We start from the raw sequence: 22,290 nt of genomic DNA, 5'->3' as shown, positions 1-22,290 counted from the left end.
ATTAACTGGCAAAGTGGATGCCGGATCAAGTTCCATCTAAAGAATTGATACATTATCATCTCTTAAGGTTTCCCTTTCTACCCCCAGCCACTCCCCCGACCAGATATTGATGAGAAGAGAGATTTCCATTTGTCTTGTGTTCAACATGCCATATGATTCATCATTAAAGATTAACTCAGAAGCAGAAGAAAGAAAAGACTATTGTACCAATGAAGTTCTAGAATACTAGTGACTTTTAATACACTTTTGTGAAATAACATGATTCATGGGACGGTTAAGATAATTCTTCATGGGCGTCTGCCATCAGACACATATTTGCATTCCAGGCCAGCATCTCTACAACCATGCGTGCATGCGTGTGTGTGTATGTTTACCATTATTATTTAACTGTAAAATGTGTAAGATTACACCCAGTGTATATTCAAATTTCCCCATTTGTCTAAAAGGCCTTTCTTTATAGCTGGTTTATCCAAAACTTGCATCCTATCCAGAATCACACATCTGGTTGTGATGTTCCTTAAATCTCTCTTAATCGGGCGCATTCCCTTTATTGTTGTTATTATTTAATTGATTTATTGGAGAGGCCGGACCAGCAAAATGTTCCACTTTTCAGTTTGAGTGATTGTTTTTGTTTTTTCCTCTAGCTCTAAGTCTTGTATTTCCTGTAAAATGGAAAAATTGAACTTGTCAAAAATGTTTAACTCGAATTTACCAAGGGTGATGTTTATATTACTTGGTATTTCATCACGTCCGGGCCCACATACTATCGGTTGTCCCAGCAGCGTCTGCTGGATTAAGGAGATGGCAGGCTGATCCCTCCTTTGTGCTGTTGCCCTAATAGTCCTCTTAGATGGCAGCTTTTCAGTAACGGCATTTAAAACTGACAAGTAAATCAAAGAAAAAGTTTTACATGTTTAAGATCTTAGACTAAAGAGATGAAGAGTAGTAATTTGTAAGAAAAATGCCTGATGTGAAAAATAAGAGATTGATTCTTTTTTTTTAATTCATTTAATTTTTGGCTCGTTGGGTCTTCATTGCTGCATGCAGGTATTCTGGCTTTCTCTAGTTGTGGCGAGCAGGGGCTACTCTTCCGGGGGTTCCCCTTTGTTGTGGTGCGCAGGCTTCTCATTGCAGTGGCTAAGAGATCGATCCTTTAGCCAACAACTGGCGAACTCATCTTTCAGCTTTTAATCAATTAAGTGCCAAACAGCAAGAACCTATGGTGAATTCAATTTGTCTTGAATAATATGAAGTATATTTTTCCATCTGCTGTATCAAATACTTAAGGCTATTTTTTAATATCATAAATTACAATTGTATTAACAAATGAACTTGTAGATTTTTTAAAAATCCCTTAATTGTGAAATTTTGTCTATCTGAAATTCAACTTTATTTGGGCATGCTGTATTTTATTTGGCAGTCCTGTTTTTAAAATTTACTCCCTTATTTGTACATTTATTGATTGTATTAATTCATCTGCCTGTTATTAATTTGCTTTGCAGCTTCAATAATGATTGCCGTTTTCGTAGACTGTATATAATTTTATAGACTGTATATAATTTCTCTCAATATGCAAGTATTTATAAAAACATGAAACATAATTCTTCCAAAAGTTAAAGTTATGGGAAGACTTTGTTCCTCAATAAACCGAAGCTAGGCCTAAGCTTTCTGTAAGTCTATTATTAAAGCATTGTTATGAACGTTTATTAAGGAGATTATGTTGCTAGTTAATTTTTATAAATTTCTAAAATCTCTTACTACTAAGTGTGTACATTTTATTTTATAGACCCGTGGCCTTGCATAGGATACTTTCTGCTATAATTTCCAATCCAACAGAGTCTGAAAAGCACAAGAATGAATGGGTGTGTCTATGGATTTAAACGTTGTATTTCAAGTATTTTAACTATGCATAAAGATAATCAGTACACCTAAATTAACTTAGTCATGTACAGTCTTCTATTTCAGATGTTAAGCTTGATTTTTAAAAATAGCATAAAACACATCAGTAGTCAGTAAAAGCACCATTTATAGATAAGGTTAGGCTGAGAAATTTTCTATTTTCAAGAGCTAAATTCCTTTGAGACATGCTTAAATTGTCATTTAGAATCTGGAGCTCTGACCAGAACTCCATTACATCTGACTTTTCTTTCCCTTCCCTCCCCTTCCCCACTTAGATGACCACGGTGATCTTTGTTGATTCTACAGTCCATTTTCAATTGATCTAGGACTCAAATTTTATGTAATTCAAAATGTGTATATATATTATATGGCATAATCATGCCTTGTTTCTACTTGTAACTCCTGTTTAGTATTTGAAAATGTTTCTTTTTACAAAATACCTTTAAACAAAGTTTGTGAAAGTTTTCGATTCAAAATAAAGACTTTTAATGCCCTAACTGTATTTAATGCCTGAAGCTTTGTGTAAATGGGGAGGGGGAAGGGAAGAATTCAAGGGGGGGTGGAGGCCTATCTATGAGTCCTTAGACAGCTCTGCACGTAGCTTATAGGTTTACACCTGTAATCTTTTGTCCTTAATAAAAAGAATAAGGGTATATTTTAAGGTTTACTGCAAATGAAAGCATGAGTGGTAACAGGGTCATTTATTAATAGCTAAGGTCTAATTTTTGAAATTTTACATGTTAAGTATATAATGGTTCCTGAAACATAATACACACTGTTAAAGGCAGGCTGCTAAGACCAAGGGTGTTGTGGAAAAACAACCCTGCGTGAGAATTGGTTCTGACCTCCTCCCCACTGGCGTGATTTGCTGCCACTGGGTCTCCACCTTCTCTCCGTCCCTGCAAGTCAAACCCACTTAAGCCCCTCAAACACACTCTTCACCTACACTAGTGATGTCTTACAGTGTCACGCTGGCCATACAACTTCCTCTCTTAAACTCCTTCCGTGACTCCCTAGCCCACCAACTGAATTCCACCCCTTATGACAAGCAAGGCCCTTCAGGGTCAGGCCCCTGCCTCTCTCTCCACCTTTCTCCGTGTCACTCTCCCATAAGCTTACACCGAAGCATTTGCAGATCTCCGTGTGTCCCAGGACTGGGCTTTACCTAGAAGTTCCCTCTTCACCTCTGTTCCCTAACAGCTGTTTGTCTGTTTTCTACTGCAAGTTTTATGGTTTCTTACATTCAAGTCTTTTATCCATTTTGAGTTGGTTTTTGTGTGTGATGTGACATAGTGCTCTAGTTTCATTGTTTCGCATGTGGCTCTCTAGTTTTCCCAACACCATTAAGGGCCCATCAACAGATGAATGGATAAAGTAGATGTGGTGTGTGTGTATACACATACACACACACACACACACACACACACACACACACACACACAATGGAATACTACTAGTAAGTCATACAAAAAGATGAAATCTTGCCATTGGCCACAACACGGATGGACCTTGAAGGTATCATGCTATGTGAAATAAGTCAGATGGAGAAAGACAAATACCATATGATTTCATTCATATGTGGAATCTAAATAAATAAAATAAACCAAACAAAAACAAACACGGATAAAGAGACCAGAGTAGTGGTTACCAGAAGGGATGGGGGTGGGAAGAGGGAAAAATGGATAAAGGGGGTCAACTGTATGGTGACGGAGGGAAACTGAACTCTTGGTGGTGAGCAGGCTGAAGTTCGGACAGAAGTTTAAAAATAATGTTGTACACATAAAACCTATGTAATGCTAGAAAGCAATTTTTTTAAAAAGCTTAAGTGGCTGCCAGTAACTAAAATATGTTTGGGTTTGCTTGAATTCTTCTCTAGGGTGCAATACTGTGGCAGTGTTTTCTGACCTAATACCTCAAAGTATGACACAGGATCTAAAGCTAAATATATTAACTTTCAAACACAAATAAAAAACTAATTTATAAAAAATAAATTTAAAATAAGTGAGCTACATACCCTTTATCATCTTTCCAGTAAACATCATGGTCTTATCTCTCTCGCTGTACTTATTCATTGTTTTATTATTTTTATCTGTTTGGGTGCGGTCACTGACTTTCGTAGGAAGTTCCTCCCCGCTGGACTGTGAACTTCCTAAGAAAGTCAGTGGCCATGTTGGATTTACTTTCAACCTGGATGCCTAACACAAGGCAGCTAATAAGCGCTCGATGTAAAATTGCTGACTGGTGGCACATAAATGCATATTCACAGTTAAAATTTTTAGAATATGTGTTACTTTGCAAAATATTCCTCTGACTCTTTGCTGGTATGTTATATACCCGCTCCTGGGAAGTAATCAGGTAACTGTAGAAATAATCGGATGATTCCTAGAAGAAAAAATTTAAATGTTGGTTAAAAATAAGATTTCATTTCAGAGAAAGATTAAGCAGAAATGTTGGACTTTTATGAATAAGGATGCCAGTATTTATACAATAGTAGTGGTAATGGAATTCCAAAATTCTGGACTAGGATAAGCCGGCAGGATTATTCAAGTGATATTAGAGCATATTTTCCTTTGTAATATTTGACGGTATTTTTAGAGAATAATGATTTACTCTTAAATATTTTAATTTATAGGTTCTAATAAGGACTTCTGTGTAAGACACATTAACTTGAATGTACTAACTGAAGACTTCTACTCTTAAATATTTTTATTAGTTATGGGCTCTAATAAAGACTTTGGTGTAAGATATATTAACTTGAATGTAATTAAAGATATCTTTGCAAAACTTAATTGCGCTAATGAAAGAGGGCTCAGGACACCCAGGTTCTCATCTTAGCTCTGACATGCATCAGCGTCTAGATCTCAGTTTTCTCATTTTTAACTGGAGTTTAAATGTACCTGTCTGGTTCACTGAAAAATTGACTGTCAGCCCTAATAGAAATGAGAAAGTTCTTGATAAGTCGCTAATTTGAGTAAACTGGCTTAAATTAGACGTTCAGCTTGAGATAATGTGAGATTCGAGTAGAGGTTAGTAAGATGGAACTGGAGGACAGACCAATGAAAGACAGCAGATGGAGGTGAAGACTGAGCGGGGTGTTTAAAGGCAGAAGCTTCATCCAGAGGTCAGCATATCTTTCTCTAAAGGTCCAGAGAGTAAATACGTTCAGCTTTGCAGGGCATATAGCCTTTGACGCAACTACTCAGCTCTGCAGTTGTGTGCAGCGTGAGAGCAGCGTAGACAGTAGATGAATGCATGGGCGTAGTGGTGTTCCATCACAACTTTATTATTGGACACTGAAATTTGAGTCTCTCGTAATTTCACATGTCATGAAGTATTATTCTTTTAGTTTTTTTCAACCATTTATAAAGGGACCAGCTGGATTTGGCCCAAGGGCCATAATTTGTTGACTCCTGCCTCACACCACTAAAATCATTAAGGTTTCAAGGGGGAATAAGTGAATAGCATAGGACGGAAGTATAACGACTGGCTCGTGGAAGCTTGTTAAGAGTTTGTCAGAATCCAGAGAAGGGGCAATCAAAGGTAGGAAACGAGCTAGTGGTTTGCAGTGTTGCTGAAGAATAGTGCCAGAACTGGGTCATTAGCCGTAAATGATTAAAAAGATGACTAGAAAGATGCGGAGAGAGCAAAAGACCCTTGGTACTGGTTAGAAGTTCATGGTGACCACTGAGAACTTTTTAAAATGGTGAGTGGTAGAATTTTAGGCAGGGGGAAAGATAATTTGTGCATCAAAACTGGAAGTGATAGGTTTAGAGCAATCATTCATGCAGCTGGCTATTTAACTCTGCAGCACGTAGAAAGACAACCATGAGGTTGTGAAGTTGATTTCCATTCACAGTAAAGGGCATTACTGTCCCTTTATTAAGCTTAAGGCTGCTTAGCTGTCTCTTCAGATATTATTCATGTCTCTAACAAATACTTATATATGCTAACCACATACCAGGGACTGTTCCAAGGACCTTGTCAATAATAACTCTTGAAATTCTCATAATAGCCTTGTAATGTAGTGTTATTACCTCCGTGTTACAGATGAGAAAACCAAGGTATGGAGAGGTCACTTCTCTAGTAAGTGGCCAGTATCCTGGGTGACATGGCTCCACAGCTGAGCTCTTCACTCCTTTGCTATGCCGTCAAGTCTTCCACGTCCGGGATATTAGAACTTTTTAAAAAAATTGTTGCTACTGGTATAGAGCTAAAGTTAGAATAAGAAGTACCATGGATTTATGTATTTTCTGTTGAATGTGTAAATGGAACCATTGAAAAATACTAGACACTTTCGTAAAACCATGGCTCTTCAATAAACTGTGACATCCAGGCAAATGCAAATTATAAGATGAAAACACTTCCTGGGCTTCCCTGGTGGTGCAGTGGTTGCGAGTCCGCCTGCCGATGCAGGGTACACGGGTTCATGCCCCGGTCCGGGAAGATCCCACATGCCGCAGAGCGGCTGGGCCCATGAGCCATGGCCGCTGAGCCTGCGCGTCCGGAGCCTGTGCTCTGCAACAGGAGAGGCCCCAGCAGTGAGAGGCCCGCGTACAGTAAGGAAAAAAAAAAAAAAAAAACCACTTCCTCATTCTCATGCTTCTATGCAGGATGTAAAGTAAGAGATGAGAAAATCATTGGGGAAATCTTTATAATTAAAAAGCTCTTTCCAAACACGACTTATTATGTAACACAATAAATACCATAATTTACGTGGTTCTTTCCTGAAGCTCTGGACTTAGGAGGTTAAGAGGCAGTGCGGAATAATGCATAGAGGACAGTGCGCCCCCTGTGCGCCCTGGGAAGTGGAGTGGAAGCCTGCTTTCTACCCCTAGACTCACCACTGACTGCTGTGTAACCACATAATGGCATTATCTTTACACAACTCAGGCCACTTAATATCAGGTTTAATTGAATGAGAAAGGAAATAACTCCATGCGTGACTCTTGCCAGAGTTCATAGAGCACTTCTCTGACTAGTCCTAATGTCTCACTACCAATAAACATATCTCCCTCTTTAAAATGAGAGCCGGTGGCATTCACTGGATAGATTCTTATTTTATTGCCATTGCCTCCTTCAAGGTTTTACTCAGATCTCACTTTTTCAAGCTCTACCCTGACTCCTGTTTAATACTACAACTTGGCCACCTCCCCTCCTCCCAAGCCCCTTTTATCCTATTCACCTTTTTCCTTTGTCCATTCCACTTACCATATAATTGTGGTTTACTGTCAAGTAATGTAAGCTCCAAGGGGGATCTCAAATGAGTGGCCCTTAGTATGTGCTCAATATTTATCTTTTAATGAATGAATCCATGTTCCAGTGCCATTGTTGTATACATGAAAGGCCATATGCTGTTTCCAGTTGGAAGTTTGCATGGGGACATTCTACCTCGGAAACTTGTTGGTTGTGAACTGAATAGGAGTGCTTCCTGCCAAAAACCTCTACTACCTGTCTGAGTGCAATGAGCTGAGAGGCAGCTCTTGAAGCCGGGCCAGGTTGTCATTCTTGCTTATAAGTGTGTTTTCCTGAGGGAGACTTTGCACACTCGTTTCAGGCAGCTTACACTCACAGTAGTTTGTCATTTGCCATCCGGCCATGTGGTTACTTTTAAATAAAGCTATGTATGGGATGAAATAACACAAATTGGAAATCTTTGATAATATGTATGGTGATAGGATAATATGTGTGTTTTGGTTTTTTTTTGTTTGCTTTGCTTTTGTTGTTGTTTAAAAAATAAGATTGGGGGGAAAATGATTTGAGGAGGAATCATTCCAAAGTTTTCCCTAGAGGGAGCCCCTTATATAAATTTTATTCTTTGACTAAGAGCTTTTGTTATAAACTAAATGTTTTGAATTAGTGGGTTATTACATTTTTCCATTCAGTTGTAAGCCTGGCCCAAAGCTATGAAATAAGAGGTTGTCTAACGTGCCTCAAAAACTGTTTTGCCATGAAGTGGAATTGGGGAGAGATGTGAGGAACATTCTTTTCCTTTGTCCCTTTTCATAATATTTTATTTGTGTTCTTTTCCTTTTTGTTCCTGTCCCTTTACCCCAGAGTGTATTTTTTACAGTGTCTGCTTGTACCACGTTTCGGATTCTTCTCTGTTTGTGTTTCCCCAGTTCTCTGTGGCTAATTGCAAATGGGCGAAAGAACCAGAACTCAGTACAGTACATTCAAGTTAAAGAGAAACTCAAATAATGATTGTTAGAAATTATTCCTCTTCTCTCCCATGGGTGTGGAATTTTTAAAACCTGGCTTAGATGATAATTAAATTTAAAATACAGATTTAAATGATTAGGGTACTATATCATCTAATTTCTCCTTTGGAGTGGGAGAAGTTGAAGGGTTTTTTTGTGGGGTGAGGTGGGAGAGTTGCGGCAGCTAGATGCAAACAAGATCACCGTTTGGAACAATGACAACGCTATGCTCACACTGGCAAGAAAAAAAAAAGAAACTGGGTGAGAAGACAGGGCGTACTAAATTGCAGGAAAATGCAACCAAGTCCTCATTTACAGCTCCATGGAGATTCTATTGTAAAGTTTTACTGCTTCTTTGCAAACATTCCTTTGGTGTGGGAGGCTGAGCCTGGGGGCATGGTTGGGGAAACAATAGTCTGGCTCTTCCCCCCCCCCCCCCCAAATCAGTTCAAATGCCTGACTTAACTAGGGAGTCAAAGAATCAACAGACTGGCTCTAAGACTTGGCGGCTCCAGTGAAAAGATCTGGATGTTCACAGTGGCCCAGTGAAAATGGGGAACACATTTACTTCACCTCAACTTCCTTAAGGAAAATCTGCACTGTTTTTTTGGAATCCAGAGAGGAGAAACTTCTGATCTATTGGAGAGAAAACTGAATAATTGAGCACCAAGACAGAAAGACCGATGTGACTATCATGCAAATAAGAACTGTGATTGGCTTTCTCTTTCTGTACACGTTGTCACTGGCCGCTCTCAGCCTTAAAGATTAGGTTTCAGTGGGAGCGTTTCAGGTTCAAGGACTGTTAATGGTTTGTAACTGCCTGACAATAAGCTCAACCTCAAAGTTACATCACCCCGGGCAGATGTCTAAGGATTCAAGGCCAGAGGAAGAAAGTTCGAATCTGGAGCAGAAGGATGCCGCTTGCCACCTGCTTGCTGCGCTGAGCTTTTAACGTGATTCAAATTTCTAAGCCCTATGTAGACATCCTGGAAATGGTGGTCTTTATTAATACAAAGATCAAGTCTTTAATTAAACTTTTTAGGAAGAAAAGTAAGTAGTTTCTTTTCTCCCCCACTACATGCGAGTGTGTGTGCGTGTGTGTGTGTGTGTGTTTTATGTACTACTTCATCCTTTCGAGTGACGGAATTAAGAGTGTGAAACAGCATAATTGGCCTGAGTTAAACTCCATTCTATACCAAGTTGTTCAAACACCTCAGACTTTTGAAACTCTAGGGCAGCATTCTGTGATTTTTTTTTTTAGCATGTCTTATTTATTTATAGTTGGGATTTTAGGTGAATTCATTTCTGCTGCTCAAAAGAAGTCCTTTGAAGAAGGGGAGGGAAAAAAACCCTTGTATTTACTTTATGTCTGCCTTGATGTACAGTGTATGGTTTTTTGATTCTTTGGCTAAATATATGAGGAGCCTCTGTGTAATGTATCACATATTTTTGGTGGGGATGATCCTCTAAAACTCCCTGGCACTCTGTTAGGTATTTAAGAGCTCAAGGACAGGCTCTGTCTAGACTGATCAGTCATTGTAAAGTACACAGCTTTTGTGATGTGGCTTCATTGTATTCTTACCACTGGTTTAAATTTCTTTAATCCAGGCGCTTCTTCATTCTTTGGAAAGTATACTTTTTATAAATACATGGTTCTGTTTTTTACATAGTTGTTGGCTTATTTTATTTTACTTTAGTTTTTGGACCAGTGGATTTAAGCTGGATATATGTGCCATGGGCAGGAGCCACTGGTAAGAGGAACTTTGGAGAAAGCAAAAGAACAGCCCTTGGGGCTCATTTCTACAGCTTCCCTGGTTGAAGGCTGTCTTTGGATGGGCTGATTAAAGTCTGCCCTGGCAAGAGTGAGATACACCAGGGGAGAGACAACTGTTCTTTCTTAGGAGCCAGTTTGGTAGCTGTGTGGTGGGGCTGATGGTGTGATTACACAGACACTATTACTTGGATTTGATTTGTAATTGGCGAATAGGAAGAGTTTCAATTTTCAGTATTTTCCAACTATGAAGTATGGTAATTCAGTCTTTCAAATAAATAGACATTAGCGCAAAACATTGTAATTAACTGTGGCTACTCTTTGGGGGACATATGGTGAGTCCCACCCTGTGCAAGATTCTCAGATACATAACTAAGAGCTAAATCGGGTCTCTGTGGATTTCATAGATTAAGTTTGATAGTTCTATGCACCATGCAAAACATTTGTTCCACGGAGGTTATGTGAAATGCCAGGTGCCTAGTTTACATGCTGCTTTTAGCAAACATTAAAAGCAGAAAGCACACAGGACATTTCTGTTTTTATTTAACTTGATGTCTAGTTCTCAATGTTTATTTTCCCATTTTGCAATTTATGGAGAAAGTGGGATGGTTTTAAAAAATTTTGTCCAGTTTTATTGAGATATAATTGACATGTAGCACTGTGTACGTTTAAGGTGTACAGCATGATTTGACTTGCATACATCATGAAATGATTTTCACAATATGTTTAGTGAACATTCATCACCTCATATAGATACAAAAGAAAAAGAAAAAAATTTTTTCTTTGTGATGAGAATTCTGAGGATATACTCTCTTAACAACTTTTATATAGAACACAGCAGTGTTACTTGTGTTCATCATGTTGCATATCACGTCCCTAGTACTAATTTATCTTACAACTGGAGAAGGTGGGATGATTTAGGAAATGAATTATTTAAAGCCCGCCTTGTAGAATTCAGTAGCTGTAGAGAAGATGGTATATGGGGTGAGCGCTGACCATCGTATATGTGGTGGCTTGTGTTCCCATGGGCACTGAGAAAGGCCAAGTTCCTCTTCAGCGATGGTTGAAAAGTCAGGAGCTACCTTCAAGTAATTGCACTGCTCTCGCCACAACCGTTCTTTACATGAGTTATTTCATAAGCTAAGACTTTACATATATTAGTTCATTTGATCTGTTTAATGGCTGTAATAGCTGTACTGTAAGGTACGTTGGGTTAACTTTAAACATGTTCAAATAGAAAGGTTCAATAGTTCATGCACACCTGTTGATTTTATTTTACGAGTCTACTTTATGGTCTCATTTCCAGGGACATGTTACGTTGTAGAAACAAGTATGCCCAGAGTGCCCTGTGTGGCATAGGTCAGAGGTAGGGGAAGACTCGCCCCTGACTCACAATTGTCGTATCTGCTGGTTTTACAGGAGTTAGAGTAGTCACCCTCAGTAACTGCCTCAGCACAGGGTCCTTCTCAAACTTCTTTAGTCTCTACTACACCTGGCTTATGGCAGCAGTTATATAGAGAGTATTTAAAAAATTGTTGTTGAATATTTATGGTGCTGTCAGTTTCGTATTGGTACCCCACTTAGATTGTGTTGTCAGGAAAAAATGAAATGCGTAGACAAAGCGATCCCAGTCCCTAGAAGGATAAAGGAAAATTGTCATAGAGATTTAGCCTACCTATCATTTCCCCCTCTGGTGTCCTCAATCTCTTTTGTGTTGGAAAAATTCAGTTGAATTGGATTATATTGGGAAAAGTCAATTGCATTGGAATTTCTAAAAACATTGGAATATAAAAGTATTCCATGAAAGCGAGAAATACAGAGAAAATTTTGTAGCACAAATGGATTTCTAATTAGATATGCTATTTAAATGTATTACCTTGAATGTTTATGATTAGTTTTGTAAAAATTCAATTGAGTTTATAACAGTGATGTTTTAAAAATAATGCCTTAGAAGGGAAAGAATTGGTCCCAACTTCTTAGTAGAAAATTTGTTTTCTGTCTTGACAATCTAACATTTACTAAAGCAATGACATAGTACAATTGACTATTATTTGTCATGGCGGAGTTCAGCAGGAGTTGGAGGTCTTCATTGACTTTGTTAATCGCTTTCTAACATTGGAGTAGAGGGAGGGCCTAAAAAGCTGGGAAGCAATTAACTGAACAAACACGAAACACAGTGGGAAGGACCCCTGGGATCTGAGATTGAGTTTTTTTTTTTTTTTTTTTTTTTTTTTTTTTGCGGTACGGGGGCCTCTCACTGTTGTGGCCTCTCCCGTTGCGGAGCACAGGCTCCGGACGCACAGGCTCAGCGGCCATGGCTCACGGGCCCAGCCGCTCCGCGGCATGTGGGATCCTCCCGGACCAGAACACGAACCCGTGTCCCCTGCATTGGCAGGCGGACTTTCAACCACTGCGCCACCAGGGAAGCCCCCTGAGATTGAATCCTATTCAAAATTTGTTCCATTTCTCCCTTGCTGGCCCTTACCTATGGATGTGTTAGGTACCAAGAACTCACCTTGATGTAACACATTTAATTTGACCTCTGAATGTGTTCTTTCTTTCTACAGCTGTTTCCAACCTAGATGAGGAGAGTCGATGGACAGTCCACTACACTGCTCCATGGCACCAGCAGGAGAATGTGTTCCTTCCCACCACAAGACCCCCCTGCGTAGAGGACCTGCACCGCCAAGCCAAGCTCAACCTCAAATCAGTATTGAGGGGTAAGATGGTGCCCTGCAAGCGTGTTATTCTTGGATTATTGACTGTTAGAATTGAAAGCATAGATTTAGTTGCTATTTATAATGAACGGATAGTATGCTGTGTCTTTATAAAATATCATAAATACTCACAACCTAATACATGCCTAATATGTTCTGGGCTCTGAAAGCTGCCGGTTTACAGATATGCAAAACTGTCCTTAAAGAGCCTGCTCCATGTTAGAACCCTCGAGCATGTTTAAACCACTAGTACCAATTTAATCCAAATAAACACCTGCTGATGTGGGGAATTTTGCCACTGCCTTTTTAAGACTATTGTAAGTATTCAAAGCAAATTGTTAAAGCTAGTACTTTGTAATGGTTTGTTCAGTTAGTTCAAGTTGAGTGGAAAGGGGACCTAAATATAGACTGTGAAGGAGTGCAGAGTGGTTTGATTTATCAGAACTTGGGCAGCACCCAACGGGGCTCCTTTAAGCCCAGGTGGGCAGAGTGCACTGTGGCCAGTAGGAAATCCAGGAAGAGTGTACACCTGTATCTAGTTTAAAATTCTCATTTTTACCTCAGCTTGTTGCTGATGTTAAGAAGAGTTTACGCATGGTACAAAGAAGGCATCCTAAAAGTGATAAAGGAGGGAGGACGTTCTTTAAAAGAGGAAGAAGTGACTTTTAAGATTCAGAGACTTGCTCTTAAAGCAACAAACCAACATTCTTATCCTACCAGACTCTGCTTCTACCAGTTTTCTCCTCTGTGCTGTTTGGGATCTAACTATACTAAAAAAGTACTTGTTGCTTATCTGAAATTTAATTTAATCAGGCATCCTATATTTTAATTAATTGTTTAAGACTTACATCTAAGAAATACTGTTATTGATTCAAGAAAAACCCAGCATGAGGACCCCTCTAATTTTTATGATATTTTTTACTTGTGTATCAGTCATTTATTAAGTAATTCATATATTAATGTACTGTTACTATAACTGCTGTGGTTACTAGCTAACATTTATTAAACACTCAACTCTATACCAAGTATTGCTCTAAACCATTGCACATATTATCTCTTAATCCTCACAGTAATCTACAAACCATTACTGTGCCAGTTTTACAGATGACAACATAGAGACACAAAGATTAGAAACTTGCCTAAGATCTCAAAGTTAGTGGCAAAACCAAGATTTAACCTTGGACAGTCTCAAGCTATAGAGCCCATATTCTTAACTGCTGCCTTTAACAACCTTTTGTTTGAAACCTATTATTCTGGCAGAAATGCAGAATACACAGACAGGGTCTCAGCTCTCGTGGAATTTATACTTATACCTAGAGTGCAAATCACAGTGTGAAAAATACCCGAGAGGTGCCAAAAATTGCTGTATTGTAATTAAAGAAAGCAGATAATCTCTGCTTAGAGAAGGAATAGCTGTCAGTAGACTCACAATAGATTTGGTATTCCGAGCAGAACTGTACAAACATTTTCGGTCATGGCCCTGTTTTTTCTTCCTTTAAGCTTTTATAATGCTTCAGTTATCTCTTATGTATCTTGCAGTCTTATGTATCTTGTATCTTACAGTCTTGGCATTGGACTCTCCAGCAATGAGGACATTATTGAGCTCCCTTTTTCATTTAGACTGAATACCCTGTATATTTAGTGACTAAACGCTTAAATGAGAAGAATCACGTTAGTTGGGCTCCTCCGTATGGCCTTGGAGTTGTACTTTGACCTTTGTTGACTTCATGAGGTGCCTAAATCCAGCCACAATTTCTTCTAGATCCCTTCAGTTCCTAGTGATTTGTCTTTAGTAAATTTTGACAAAGAGCTTCTCTACGTAGAGCTCACCTTCCTCCACCAAAGAATTACTAAGAAGATTAAATGGCAAGGTTCCCAGGACAAACCCCTGAGGGAGTGCCATTGTTAACATTTCTCTTGTTGCTCTGAAGACAGAACACTGCATGGTCTGGCTTGTAGAGAATGCTTTCTCAAAGGTATATGTGAGTTTGAATATTCAGGCCCAGTGGTTTTTTGATAGCTCTCCAGGAAATTGTGCTTCACTACCTCTTTCATGTATTTTTCAAGTACCAGATCAGAGCTTCTCTTTTCTGCCCTTAGAACACTGAGCATCTGTATATAGATTTTTCTGATTTTATTTTCTTTTGGACTGTTCAACAGATACCTATGAAATATCATCACCACTGGTTTTGCCTACACTTAGATTTTATTTTGAAAAGGTAAATGCTTCAGTGATTGCTTAAATGCCCTAAAATCGTTCATCGAAGGGATTTACTATTAATAAAATTAATAAGTTTGGGAAATTCTTACAGCTCAACTTCTAAATCTGGATTTAAATGCACCTTAAGAGATTTCAGATAACTGATAACTTGAAGAATAGTGGTTGAGAAAGATGAAACAAGAAAGAACATCCGAGTTCTTTTGTTCTTCATTTATTTACTTTTAGTCACATGCACAGAACTTCACATACCACTTCCCCTACATCATGTTAGCAACTCGAAATAAACACATGAGTGCAGAGTATTTATTGCCTCATTATCAGTGAAGATTAAAAAGAAAAAATCCAGTCCCTTACTATATGGCAGCTGTTAAAGTATGATGTTATATAAGATTATCAGTCTAAGTTAATATGACCTCAACAGCCTTTGCTTAAAAATACAGAAAGGTAGGTCACTATTCACAACGAGCATTCTAATATTTTGTTCCTCCTTTTAGTCTTACTATGACTTTGTCCATTGTTTTAAGGAAGAAATACTATCGTTTAATGTTAAACAGGTTGGTGCTTTTTCTTAATCATTAAATGCTCATTGTCGGAGCTGTTCTGTCAGTTTTTGTGGGGCGCTCAGCTCCCCTCTTGAGGACCATAAAATACAGAGGGAAATGATACAGTGAATACTAACAAATGAATAACTAAGTGTTGTAAACATTTGCTTATGTTAAAGTAATGCACAGATGCTTACTGGTCAGTAGAGTGGTTGAGGAAGGCACTTTTTTTTTTTTTTTTTTTTTTTTTTTTTTTGCTGTACGCTGGCCTCTCACTGTTGCGGCCTCTCCCGTTGCGGAGCACAGGCTCCGGACGCACAGGCTCAGTGGCCATGGCTCACGGGCCCAGCCGCTCCGCGGCACGTGGGATCCTCCCGGACCAGGGCACGAACCCGTGTCCCCTGCCTCGGCGGGCGGACTCTCAACAACTGCGCCACCAGGGAAGCCCAAGGAAGGCACTTTTTTTACGAAAAAGCTAAGCTTGAGTTAGTACATAAAGGTAGATAATAGACACTACTTAATACGTCTTTAAGAATCAGTTCTTTGCTATGCCAGGAGTTTTTAAATGAAGAGACAAAAGGTCGTGGGTCCCCAGCTTTGAAGAGCTGAGCTTGCTGGCTGGTGTCAAGACTGAAGTAAACAGACAGTAGTGTAATGGAGACGGGCGTGAGGTACGCTGGGCATATAGGGGAGAGCTCGGTCAGCCAGAACAGCACTGGGAGACCACCACTCTCCCATTCCCCCGCTGCGGAGGAGATGGGCTTTCCTGGTGCGTCACACAGCATGTGGAGTGCCTGCAGCAGGTGGTTTCCATTCCCGTCCAAATAAAGCAGAGATCTTTTATATTTGTTGTTGGGGGCTAGTCTCTGGAGAACTTGATAGAATTTAGTGACCATGCTCTTGGATCAAATGATTTGGTTTTGTTGATTTATTTAGTTACTAGAGATTTAGGTAATGACTTATTGCTAACAACAGTACAAACGTGTACCCATTTGTTTTTGTTTTTTTATTTTTGGCTGTGTTGGGTCTTCACTGCTGCGCACGGGCTTTCTCTAGTTGTGGCGAGCGGGGGCTACTCTTCGTTGCAGTGCACCGGCTTCTCATTGCAGTGGCTTCTCTTGTTGCAGAGCACGGGCTCTAGGTGCATGGGCTTCAGTAGTTGTGGCACACGGGCTCAGTAGTTGTGGCGCGCAGGTTCAGTAGTTGTGGCGCACAGGCTTAATTGCTCTGCGGCATGTGGGATCTTCCTGGACCAGGGATTGAACCCGTGTCCCCTGCAATGGCAGGCAGATTCCCACTACTGCACCACCAGGGAAGTCCATACCCATATTTTAAGAGTATTTTGATATTTGGGGAAAAAGGACATCTGGCTAGTAATGAATAGTGAATTTTACTGAATTTCCAGAATTCTTCCCTTTTAATTTCCATAGTTATTTGAACCCTTCATGAGCTTCATCAGAGTTAGTTGTGATGATCAGTAACCTTTATCTATCTAAATTTTTATCTAGGTAGTTTTTATATATATCGAAGGGGCCACAATTCAGTGGGAAAAGGGGAATTGAGGGATGAGGTGGGCTCGCCCAGACTCAATGAAAGTTTCAGATTTTATTTCTTCACAACCTGTAGGCCTCATTTGACAGTTTTAAGATTATTAAAGGCTGAAACAAACATGTTATTTTTCAGCCTTCATTCCCCCAAAAGGCCAACTTGGGAGAGAGAGATAAACATACTTTCTCATGGTATGTTTAACAGGCAGTTTGGTTACTGCATCTGTGTTAACTCCTGCCTGAATTAGTTCACAGAGCATCTGTTGTTGGTATCAGAAACCGTCTAGTCACAGCTCTCATTCCTGAAGAAATATATTTTAGCAGGTCAGCCTACTCTGTGGCTCTAGAATTAGGAGTGCAAGCACAGGGTGGAATGTTGGATCTGGCCTGTGTTAATTCAGAGTCAGAAGGTTATGTTTATTGTACCTGGAGAGATAAGAATTGGGGATTTACACTTTGAAGAAATGACTGTTTGTACCAAGTGATTTAAAACAATTGTGTGTGTGTGTGTGTGTGTGTGTGTGTGTGTGTGTACAGACCAACCTGTTTAACATTAAAGAGTGGTATACCTTTCTTAAAATTATGGACAAGGTTTCCAAGTAGTCCCAGCCAGGTTTCTCTGACAGTTCGTGACACACAGACTTTATCTAAGGGTCACTGCATCTACCTTTCATTGTCAAGAAACCACCTACTAGTTGCATTTTGACTTGGACAAGTAAGTCTGTTCTGGGAAGGGCTGTGGGGATCTCTGGATTTGATGAGGGGGCTTGGTGGTCTCATCTGTCTGCATTGGGCTGATGGGCCCCTGGGATATCCCAGGTGCCCTGTGGTTTTGGTTATAGAGTCTCCTCTTGGGGGTCCTGTGGCATTTTTTACAGAGCTTTCTGGAAGACACCTTTCTAGGCATGACCTGGGGGATGTTGGCTGAGAGCTCTCTCTCTTGCAATGATACATCTGCTCACCACCCAGACAGGCTCAGGACGAACATCTGCTTTGCCCACCTTGTGCTAATGACAATGAATTTTTCATCTTTTTCTTTTCTGTCACTTTTTAAAAATTATGACATAGAACACAGACAAATACATAAGACTTGCACAGTTTAACAAATAATTATAAAGCAAACATCTATGTAACTATTATTACTCTGGTCAAAAAATAGAATATGACCTGAACTCCAGAAACCTCCTGTTGTTCTTGCTTTCTAGTAGGAAAAGCCCAGGTTTCATGAAAAGTGCATGGGTCACATCTAGGTTCACATCCTGCCTCTTTTAGGTACTAGGAATATATTATTTGAGTTTAATTTTGAGTGCATCTCTTTAACATTTTGAGCTTTTTTTTTTCATCTATAAAATAAGATCATAATATCTGTTTTCGTGGGAATAAAACCAACTTATTTATATAAAGTGTCTCAAAGTACCTGCGCCTCAATGTGGAAGCAGTGTTTGTAGAAAGAAGGGTGCCTTTTAAGTGCAGTGGAATACAGATAGAACTTTCAGCCCTCTTTCCCAAAAGGCTGTCATGATTTAGCTGCCACTTCCTCTCCCAGCCATTATGCTCCTGGGATATACAGTGGGGAGGAGGAAGAGAGGAAGAGAACAAGGAGCTTCGTCAGATGACAGTGACAGCCGTCGACACTTGTTCATTTCATCCACATGAGCAAGATTCCTTTTCCCCGACTCCCCATCAACCTCTGAAAGACGCCCAGGATGCTAGAGCTAGAAGGGCCCTCCCCGGTCCTCTGGTTAATAAATCCCCTTTCCATTTTGTAGATCAGGACCTATCAGAGTTAAGGGATTGATTGACAACTGCTTTGCCGTTTATAAATGGCTCTGCCCAGAACTCCAAATCAGGTTTCTCAGCCCATGCTGGCCTGTTCTGATCTCAGATCCCAAGGGCCTATCTCTGACGCCTCTTCAGCTGCCCTCAACTTCCAGAAAGGTCACTGGGACAGGGCTTACACGGGGAATCCAAAGGCTCACGGCAGATTGGGTTTCTTCAGCCAGTTAATTTAGGAAATGCAAAATAGCCTAAGGTGGTGGCTTCCCTGTTGCTCATGAAAACTTCTCTTCACTCATTCCTGATTTCATTAAAAGTCAAATATGTTTAAGAGAAATAAAGAAAGGAGGCTTCATCGTGAGACATCACGTGTGACAAACATCTGTAACCATTGTTTCATCCTAATAGCATTTGGTGCGTATTTTTAGGGCAACGGTAGGTCATTAGTAACTCGATGGACTTAAAAAAAAAGAGTAATAAATAGGTTATAAAAGCGACAAAGGAAAGAAAGAGAAGGGAAGAGAAACATTTAGTATACCAACGATTTAGCACTTGTAGCCAGTTTACTCTCTGCCTACTCCTGTACTTACATTCTTCCTGAAGAATCCTTTGGTAAAATTGATGTGCAAAAGGAGATGGTTAAATGTCACTGGTTAAAGAAGGATTGTCTTTCATTTTTTTTTTTATAAGAAAGAAACATTACATTACACTCATTCATGGAGAATTTTAACTTATTTACTAGTTTAAACAAAAATAGGCATAGAATTGAGGGCAGGGCAGGGAGTGGTTTGTTATTCTGGAAAAGCCGCTGAACAGAAGTAGGATGTGTAATTGTCTCATCTTTCCTGAACCACAGAGGCATTGACATCTTGTTCTGTTGTCAGTAACTGTTCTGAAAAATGAGTTAGGAGACCAGAATTGTGATTCCAGTGCTGCCAGTAGCCCATGAGGCGTTGGAAGATCATATACCTTTTTTTAAAAAGTAAATTTATTTTATTTATTATTTATTTTTGACTGTGTTTGGTCTTCGTTGCTGCGCGCGGGGTTTCTCTAGTTGCGGCAAGCAGGGCTACTCTTCTCTAGTTGCGGTGCGCGGGCTTTTTATTGTGGTGGCTTCTCTTGTTGTGGAGCACGGGCTCTAGGCATGCAGGCTTCAGTAGTTGTGGCACGTGGGCTCACTAGTTGTGGCTCGTGGGCTCTAGAGCGCAGGCTCAGTAGCTGTGGCGCACAGGCTTAGTTGCTCTGCGGCATGTGGGATCTTCCCGGACCAGGGCTCAAACCCGTGTTCCCTGCATTGGCAGGCGGACTCTTAACCACCGTGTCACCAGGGAAGCCCCATATCCCATTTTTGTACTTGGCCTCCTCCTCTGGAAAACAATTTTCAATCTCCAAGTTCCCTTCTAAGCTCCAAAATTCTGATTGGCCTCTTTTAACTGTTTAAGAGTGATATGCAAAGTTTATAACACAAAGATACAATTTACGGCTGAACACAAATACTGACAAATTGAATTGTCCACAAATCTAAGTTTGTGGTGACATAAAAGTTTCTAAGTGCACCCAGCAAGTGAGGCACTGGTCTGGATGTTGCAGCAGAGTCAGAGATAAATCGACATGGCTGCTTTCCTAGTTTACACCTCGTCAGAGAGAGAAGTGTGTGAATAACTCACAAGCTTGATAATGGTGGTATCACTGAGCCACACCCTTGTCCATGGGTGTTGTCTTTAAAACAGAAATCTAATCATGCCTCTCATTAATCATTTTTTACCAGCTTTCCACCATTGGCAGGATAAAACCGAACTCCCTTAGCATCTGAGAACCTTCATTACCCCTGTTTGTCCAGCCTCACCTGACAAATCACCCTTTCTCCCCATGCTTCTCTCCTCCTACACCCAAGATCTTTACCTTGTGCCCTTACACGTAAGGATAAAGTCCTTCTGTGGGAACCCTGGCTTGTCTTGCCCTCCCTTTCTCTCCACCCAACGTCTCAGTCCACTTCCTCTCTCTTCTAAACCACAACCTCTCACACCTGGCCAACTCCTGTTCCCCTTGTAAGGGTCATCTGGTTGATGCTCGGGTTCCCCCAAAGCTTTCCTGGACTCCTCCGGGTAGACCTGGGCATCCCTTACCCACTTTTCTACACATGCCCACAGAACCTTACACCCCTCCATTAAACTAGTAATTGTGTTCACGTGTTTATCCCCCCACCTGACAGCAAGACCTTTGGCAGCAGGACCTTTTCTTGTCATTTGTGTGACCCCAGTGCGTGGTACTGTAAATACTCTTGTATTTGTGGAGGTCCTGGAAAGGTCATCTCGAGCTCACGAGGAAGATCAGTCACAGAACAAGTGGTGAGAACACGAGAGTGAGGAGATTGGAGATGGAGAGAGTGCAGGGAGAGGAGTTGTGAAGGTTGAGCCTGGAAGGCTTTGATCTAGAGGGCTGGAAGGAGAAGTCAGCAAAAGAATAACTGGGGAAGAAGAGAGGAAATCAGGATGGGGCAGTGACCATGGTGCTCAGGGATGGGCAGAGTCGGAAGAGAGGCTACTGAATTGGTCAGTAGGCAGTCATTGGTGACCGTCCAAAGAGTGGTTTCAAGGGGGTCTGTGGATTTAAGAAGCCAGGTTTCACGAGATAATTATTTTAACAAGCAGAAAAATAATACAAGTAATATTTTTTAAGAAATAAATGATGTAAACAAGGCAAAGAGAAAAAGGACAGTATTTTGAGGTGGTGGCAGGCTAGAAGTAGTAGTATTATTTGTTTTAAAAACTAGAGCCAATTAAAACATGGTTGTAGACAGAAGAGCCCACAGGAGGAGAAAAGGTTGCAAATATAAAGAGAGAATGGGAGCATTCCCTGAGGAGACAGCAGGCAGTGAACGGGCGCAGGCAGAGGTCAGGTTTCGACTTCTAGTTCCCAGACAGGACTGGGGAAAGGGCATTTTGAGATGGAGCAAAAAAACACTGAATATGTTTATTAAGGGGTGTTGGAGTCTTGATAGAAAAATGGCCCCCACTATGTGGCTAGTTCCTTGGTGAGAAGGGTGACTTCATTTGGAGCTCTCTCGTTCAGTGCTTGTGAATTTAATTAGGTTGACTTTTCAAAGACAAATGGTAATGTTATTAAAGACTTTTTTTAATGTTTACTATTTCATTAGACTTCCTTTGGAATTTTTATCCTTAGGGAAAGTTGCCCAACCTGATGAAACAATGGATTGAATTCTCTATTGAGAAAAGAGAAGTGCAAAGACAAAAATAAAAAATTAACGGAATGGGATGATATACAAAGGTGGCGGTTTAACTTCTGTTGTTTGATTTGATGCCACACAAAATTTTTTATAATACTAACTCTCTGGGTATGATAACCCTGAAAGGGTAGTTAACCTGTGAGAGGGAAGTCAGATGCAAGAGCAAAGAAGAAGGAACAATCATTGCTTTTTCAGTGGGTAAAGAGACCTGTTGCCTTTTTTTAACGGTAAGCAACACACGAAAGATAGAATAGCAAAGACAGTCATTTAAATGATCCAGGTCTCAACAAAGCACTATGGATTGTTTAAACAAAAGGCTTTTTGTTTTGTTTTTGTGTCCATGGTCAGTCTGCTGTTTCAGCAATTCCATTTT

At 40.2% G+C, this 22,290-nt stretch overlaps 1 protein-coding gene across 7 annotated transcripts in view; it reads left to right on the top strand.

Annotated features, from left to right (window-relative positions):
• NHSL1 (NHS like 1) overlaps nucleotides 1-22,290 on the top strand; it is a 238,176-nt gene that overhangs the window by 166,512 nt on the left and 49,374 nt on the right. For 6 of the 7 annotated variants that reach the window (XM_079938914.1, XM_079938912.1, XM_079938916.1 and 3 more), the window contains exon 2: nucleotides 12,435-12,587. In XM_079938914.1, coding sequence (XP_079795040.1) covers nucleotides 12,435-12,587 — 153 coding nt within the window. Of the gene's footprint in view, nucleotides 1-8,623; nucleotides 9,147-12,434; nucleotides 12,588-22,290 lie in introns of those variants that run through there. The other variant, XM_079938915.1, reaches the window with a different exon arrangement.

Source organism: Stenella coeruleoalba, assembly GCF_951394435.1.
Source record: "Stenella coeruleoalba genome assembly, chromosome: 12".
NCBI classification, from domain to species: domain Eukaryota; kingdom Metazoa; phylum Chordata; class Mammalia; order Artiodactyla; family Delphinidae; genus Stenella; species Stenella coeruleoalba.
Note: the sequence above shows the minus strand (reverse complement) of the source record. Positions and strands in the feature narration are given on the sequence as shown.